The sequence below is a fragment of the Ctenopharyngodon idella genome, chromosome 15, assembly GCF_019924925.1.
Source record: "Ctenopharyngodon idella isolate HZGC_01 chromosome 15, HZGC01, whole genome shotgun sequence".
Taxonomy (NCBI): Eukaryota; Metazoa; Chordata; class Actinopteri; order Cypriniformes; family Xenocyprididae; genus Ctenopharyngodon; species Ctenopharyngodon idella.
Genome location: NC_067234.1, coordinates 16,502,724 through 16,510,198, shown reverse-complemented (window position 1 = coordinate 16,510,198; position 7,475 = coordinate 16,502,724). Strand labels below are relative to the sequence as shown.

General features: G+C 38.8%; 1 protein-coding gene across 3 annotated transcripts; it reads right to left on the bottom strand.

The window, feature by feature from the left end:
- Positions 1 to 280: 280 nt before the first annotated feature.
- On the bottom strand, positions 281 to 6,308 carry LOC127495050 (olfactory receptor 1-like). 3 transcript variants are annotated; one of them, XM_051861458.1, is made up of 2 exons: positions 6,276 to 6,308; positions 281 to 1,219 (listed from the first exon to the last, which is right to left on the bottom strand). In XM_051861458.1, the coding sequence occupies exons 1-2, from the start codon at positions 6,306 to 6,308 to the stop codon at positions 281 to 283; spliced, it is 972 nt and encodes a 323-aa protein (XP_051717418.1). The 3 variants fall into 3 exon arrangements, with proteins under 3 accessions (XP_051717418.1, XP_051717419.1, XP_051717420.1); XM_051861459.1 differs by lacking the exon at positions 6,276 to 6,308 and adding an exon at positions 3,943 to 3,966; XM_051861460.1 differs by lacking the exon at positions 6,276 to 6,308 and having other exon boundaries at positions 281 to 1,267.
- Positions 6,309 to 7,475: the final 1,167 nt, after the last annotated feature.

Genomic DNA, 7,475 nt, shown 5'->3' with positions numbered 1-7,475 from the left:
TACTTTTTCTGGAGTTAATAACTACATAGTTAACAATCACATACAATACACACACTTGAATCACATGGATTCATTCATAAATAAATAAACATTTCACTGCTGTTAACCACCACACACGTCTAATGTGTCCACTCTACATCTAGCACACTGAATTTATTTTCTGCTTGTACACTTTTATTTTCCACTTAATGGATATAAAAATATTTATTAAGTACATATAAATGTAATTTTAGATTATTTAATTCACAGTGATTGAAGATCATATAGACAATCATTACAGTCATTTTGAAACTTTCGCTCTAATTGGCGCAGATCTGTTGTTAAGCACTTTTCGGATTAAGGCTTTGATTTTAGCTGTGTTTAAAACGTAAATGATGGGATTTAGCATTGGTGGAAGAGCAAATGAAAGAGATCCGCTGATGATCCTGGCATTAGCAGAAGGTGCAGCAATCATAATGCATATTATGGGAAGAAAGAATGATCCAACTACCAAAAGGTGAGAAACACAGGTCTTCAGTGCTTTAAAACGTCCTTCCCAAGTTGTAATTTTACATAAAGCAAGAAAAATGCCCACATATGACAGGACTATAATGAATGGTGGTGCTACAAGGAATAAAGCTTCACATAGGAGTGCTATTAACTTATTAATGCTACTGTCATTGCATGGAATCCTCATCAATCTTCCATAGTCACAATACCAACTCTCTACTACGTTGGATTTACAGAATGAAAGTCTGGTCATCATAGATGTTGACATTGTTACCATAAAGGTGTTAAATGCCCATATTACTGAAAACACTATAGCCATGAACTTATTATTCACTATGGCATTATATCTTAGTGGCAAACAGATTGCAATGAAACGATCAAATGCCAGAACAACAAGAGTGCAAGTCTGCACAGTAATAAAGAAGTTCACAAAAAACATGTTTGCCAAGCAAGCATTGTATGACATGTACTGTGAGTCTGACAAAAAATTCTTCATCATGTTAGGGATCAGTGCATTACTTTCACCAATATCCGCCAAGGCCAAGTTAAACACACCAATGTACATTGGACTGTGCAGGCTCCGGTGAAGAGCTATAATGAGAATGACTATCGAGTTCCCAATTATAGAAATAAAATATATGATAAATAAGAATATATAGAAATAAGTGCTGTATGGTGTATCTGTAAGCCCAGTGATGAAAAAGTGCTCTGGACGAACAATCGAGATATTCTGGGATAAACTCATGGCAGCTTAGCGTTTGTTGTTTTGCACAGGCTGAAAATATAAATTACAATGAAGAAATAACCAAAATATGGACTTTACTAAACTGTCATCTCACACTTTTAACATCTATTTTCAAATGTTGAAAATATATTGTTATGTAAACTTTCTGTATAATATTTGAATCACAGACTTGTCTAAATAATCTAAAAGTTTTAGAGCCAGAGCAAACAATGACAGTGTCTGAACACTTGTGAGTGTTTGAATTAAATTAGTCCATTATAAATGCTTGTCCTTATTCTCTCATGTCGCAAAGATCATTAGACATCTGCGTCATTGAGTCCAAATATATCTACTGATTCATCTCTTGAGAGCTTTCAGACAACACAATGATGTAATACTTGTGCTGTATATTGAAGTAAATGTTCTGGCCACAGCTTTAGTTTTGATAGACATTTTGTTCACTGGCCACACAATTCCTCTTGTGTTCTCATTAGTGCACATTATTTTACAGTAACTCAAGGATATATTTAATGTTAAGTCTATGTGACAGCAACTGCAGTACAACTTACGTCCATGTGTTGGCCTTAACATCAAGTGTAAATGGTTGAGATCATCTGGGGGGAGTTCTTTTCAAATATACCTCTATAATATACAACAATTATAATATATAACAACCTCTATAATATGTAATATTTACATTTATTGTATCCAAAAAAAATCAGGGGTTTTCAAACTGAGGTTCAGTGTTCACCACTAGTAGACCGCAAAACTTGCTTTGGATCAATATTTATTGTGAAACCCTCTAAATAGTACATTGACAACATAAAATGCAAATCATTGTAGAGGTAAACTTTATTATCCCCAGGGGGCAATTTGTTACACACCCAGCAGTAAAACCATACAATCAACAAAACAAACAAACACACACACACACACACACACACACACACCCCTTCACTGAGGAGGTAGGAGTGGCTGTAGGGCAGACGTGGCCTCAGTTGGTATTAGACGAAGGCTCTGTAATGTTTTGACGAACTCCTCTGTGAGTGAAGTCAGCTGGTTGAGCTGATGTTGGTGTATAGTGAGCTGATTGACTTGCGCAGACAATTCTGATGATAGTTGCACAATGGCTGCTGGATCGCTGTTAGGCAAAGTCTTCTGTAATGAAAGGTCAACGGAGTGAGGATCCATCTGCAGTTTTATTAAAATTAAATTCACAGCAACAACAATGGCAAGGACGAGGCAGTAGCAGAAACAGGGACAGGCAGTGATCAGGGAACGTGGCAAACAGAGTCCAAAGGCAGGCAGGCAGATATCAGGGCAGGTGGCAAACACAAAATCCAGGAACAGGCAAGGGTCTAGGCAGGGAGCAGAGAATCAGGTACGAAAAACAGTCCAAGTCAAACACAGGTATAACAATCCACAATGAAAACACTCAGAAATGATCACCGGGGCAAATCAAGACTTCACAGTGTGAGTGTGTGAGAGTGTGTGTGTGTGTGAGTGAGTGAGTGAGTGAGTGAGAGAGAGAGTGTGAGAGTGAGTGAGTGAGTGGGAGTGTGTGTGTGTGTGTGTGTGTGTGTGTGTGTGTGAGCTGCTTATGAAGTGTGTGTGTAATTTTTTGCCTCATTAAGATCAAAGAAGTTCATTAATTTTTGTATATCAAGAGCAGGGACACGTTTGCATTTTGTCAGTGATTTCGCTGGAAAGAAGAAAGAGAGCTTTGTTATAATTACTTGTCTATTTTATCATCACCATATATCTAATATTGCCTATCACATTAATCTGACATCGCTAGCATTTAATCTTTTGATCCAAATCGCTATCACAATGCGTTAGCACTTTGCTCGCTTGTTAGCTTGCCATCCGGGCCACAAACCGTCCTTTTCTCTCGCGTGCTCCTTTTTCTATGACTCGAGTCCATCAAACAAGTCAGATCACTCTACAAACATGGTGAGTCATGTCATCCTCTCCTTTTGTTGTTACTTGCACTGCCTGTCACATGCATAGTATAGCTTTCTGTCAGTGGTGAGATTTACACATGTGATAAATGCAGGGAGATAGGCTAACAGAGAATCTCAGAATTAGAGACACGCATCCAAACTTTAATTGAGGATAGTAAGAAAACAAGGGCTTTAGATACTGTTTTGGATGCGACTAGCTTAGTGAACTCTGTACATTGTTTGGTTCTGGCTGTAGAGCCCGTGCAGCAGGGCAACTGGGTCACCAGGCGGTGGCCTAGCCGCTGAAAACACCACTCTTACGTTCCGATTAGAACATCAAACAGGTTCTCCCCACTCAGTGATGCACCCACTGAGAATCCTGTTGAAAGTGCCCTAGTAATTGGTGATTCTATTACAAGGAACGTGAAAATAGACACACCAGCCACCATAGTCGCATGTTTGCAGGGAGCCAGAGCACCTGACATCAAAGCAAATTTAAAAGTGCTGGCTAATGCGAATCATAAATACTCTAAGATTATTATTCACGTTGGAACTAATGACGTTTGACTTTGCCAGTCGGAGATCACTGAAATTAACATTAAAGAGGTGTGTGAACTCACAAGTACGATGTCAGAAAAAGTAATTTGCTCTGGTTCCCTTCCTGTTCGTCGGAGTGATGAGATAGTTAACAGATTATCATCACTCAATGGCTGGCTGTCTAAGTGGTGTCCGCAGAATAATATTGGTTTCATAGACAATTGGAAAAGTTTTTGGGGCAGACCTGACCTGTTGAAAAGAGATGGTATTCATCCTTCCTGGGATGGTGCTGCTCTTCTCTCTAGTAATATGGCACATAGTCTTAGGGTGTACTTATACTAGGCACGGTTGCCTTGAACCAAGCCCGAACACAATTGTCCCCCCTCCCCACTCCCCTGCTGGCCAGTAGTCACACTGCATTTAACGTTCCAGGCAGGAGCACGCTTACGTCATATACGATGCAACTTTTTGAATGGAAGAAAACAGGAAGAAATGCACTTTCGCTAAGATACTGCCTAATATAAGCTATTTATAACTCATGCCGTGCATTTCAAAAGCACGTATCAGAGGATTATTACAAAGGCAGCTGACGTTAAGGGAGGAATTTGCAGCTTTACTCGCAAACTACAATTCCTGTTCATCAATAAGGTGGGAATCAGACCCGTTATAAACCCAAATTTACTCGAATTAATTACATGAATTAAAAAGTGTACTATCAAAGTAGTAATAAAGACATTTGCCGTCGTAATGATGACAGTAGCGCACACAAAAGTATAGCTGGTCCATGCTCTGGCACGGTTAGCACTCACACTGCATGCAAACCGCGCTCGAGCCCAACTGAACCACGCTCTGGCCCACCTCTTCCAAGCGGGCCAGGGCCGGCTAAACAAACCGCGCCCGGGCACGGAACGAGCAATCAGACTTGTCAAATGAACCCAGGCTTTGGGGGTCAAATGTGCTCGGGCACGGTTCAGAGCGCCCAGTGTGAGTACACTCTTAGAGCTAAAACATGACAAACTGGGGCCCAGGTCAGGAAGCAGACAGAATTGCTAAACTGACCGTCTGCTAGCTGTCTCATGTCACAGAAGTCAGATAATTCCCAACACATAGAAACTCTTTCACCTAGATATTATCGCATAGAGTGTCTGTACCCCGAATTAGTAAATACAAAAAACTTCCAAACCCATTTAAGGGTAAAAATTTAATTGATGTTCAACAAATAAAAAACAGAGATAATACTGATAAACAAATAATAAAGCTTGGGTTGCTGAATGTTAGATCCCTTTCTTCAAAAGCACTTATTGTAAATGATATTATCACAGACAATAATCTAGATTTGCTGTGTTTGACAGAAACCTGGCTAAAACCAGATGATTACATTACTTTAAATGAGTCTAGCCCTCAAGGTTACGATTATCGACACAATCCTCGTCAGAAAGGCAAATGAGGAGGTGTTGCTGTAATTTATAGTAATATCTTAAGTATTACTCAAAAGTCATTCAAATATAATTCCTTCCAAGTGATGGTGCTTTATGTAACATTATTTAAGTTGACATTTGTGCTGGCTACTGTACACTGGCCACCAGGGCACCATACAGACTTTATCAAAGAATTTGCTGATTTTCTATCGGAGTTAGTACTAGCTGCGGATAAGTCCTTGTTGTTGGTGATTTTAATATCCATGTAGATAATGATAAAAACGCATTGGGATTGGCATTTATAGACATTCTAAACTCTATTGGCGTTAGACAACACATATCAGGACCCACTCATTGTCGTAATCATACTTTAGATCTAATATTGCCACAAGGAATCGATATTGAGCAGAGCGATGACATCTCAGATCATTATTTTGTCTCGTGTATACTACATTTAGTTAAGGCTGCAAAACGCCACCCAGCCATGAATATGGTAGAATCATCACTTCTACCACAAAAGATTGCTTTATAAATAATCTTCCTGATCAGTTCCATCGCCTTAGCATTCCAGGCAGCTTAGAAGACCTCGATGTTGCAACAGAAACTATTGACTCTGTTTTTTTCCAGCACATTAGACGCAGTTGCTCCTCTGCGCTTAAAGAAGATTAAGGAAACTAATCCAACGCTGTGGTACAACGAGCACACTCGGGCTCATAAGAGAGTTGCCAGAAAAATGGAGTGCAGCTGGAAGAAAACAAAACTAGAAGTTTTTCGCATTTCGTGGAGAGAGAGAATGATTGAGTACAGAAAGGCCTTAAAAAATGCTAGATCAACTTATTTTTCAAATCTCTTAGAAGAAAACAAACACAACCCTAGGTATTTATTTGATACACTGGCTAAATTAATGAGAAATAGAGCTTCGACTTCTGATGTTTCCAAACAGCACAGCATTAATGACTTTATGAACTTCTTTACTTGCAAGATTAACAATATTAGAGAGAAAATTATAACCATGCAACCGTCTACTACAGTATCACGTCAGACAGTGCACTGTAGTGTCCCTGAGGAAAATTTCTATTCATTCATTGCTATAGGAGAGGAAGAATTCTTTAAACTTATTAAATCATCAAAATCAACAACATGTATGTTAGACCCTATGCCGACTAAACTATTAAAAGAGAAGCTTCCAGAGGACATAGATTCTCTTCTTAATATCATTAATTCATCTTTATCACTAGGATACGTACCGAAAACTTTTAAGCTGGCTATTATTAAACCTCTTATTAAAAAACCACAACTTGATCCTAGAGAACTAGTCAATTACAGGCCAATCTCGAATCTACCTTTTCTGTCAAAAATACTAGAAAAGGCAGTTTCATCACAATTATGTTCCATTTTAGAAAGAAGTGGTATCCGTGAGGATTTAGACCGTACCATAGTACTGAGACTGCTCTCATTAGAGTTACAAATGATTTGCTCTTATCATTAGATTGTGGTTGTATCTCTCTGTTAGTGTTACTAGATCTCAGTGCTGCTTTTGACACTATCGACCACAATATTCTTTTGAATAGACTTGAAAATTATGTTGGCATTAGTGGAATTGCATTGGCATGGTTCAAATCTTACTTATCTGACCATTATCAGTTTGTAGTAGTAAACAAAGAGATGTCATATCGATCACAAGTTCATGGAGTACCGCAAGGCTCAGTACTTGGACCGTTGCTGTTCACTCTGTACATGCTACCCTTGGGAGATATCATTAGGAAGGATGGCGTTAGTTTTCACTGTTACGCTGATGATACTCAGCTCTATATTTCTTTGCGCCCTGATGAAACTTACCAATTCACAAAATTAACGGAATGCATAGCTGACATAAAAAAATTGGATGACCAGTAATTTCTTACTACGAAATTCAGAAAAAACAGAGATTCTAATTTTTGGACCAAAAACTTCTTCACGTAATAACCTAGAATACTGTCTAACACTTGATGGCTGCTCTGTTAAGTCTCCGTCGTCAGTTAGGAACCTGGGTGTGCTCTTTGATACCAATCTTTCATTTGAAGGCCATGTTTCTAGCATCTGTAAAACTGCATTCTTCCATCTTAAAAATATATCTAAACTACAACATATGCTCTCAATGACAAATGCAGAACAGTTAGTTCATGCGTTCATGGCCTCAAGGCTTGATTACTGTAATGCTCTGCTGGGTGGTTGTTCTGCTCGCTTGTTAAACTATAGCTGGTCCAAAACGCAGCAGCTAGAGTTCTTACTAGAACCAGGAAGTATGACCATATTGGCCGGTTCTGTCAACACTACATTGGCTCCCTATTAAACATCGTATAGATTTTAAAATCTTGCTACTTA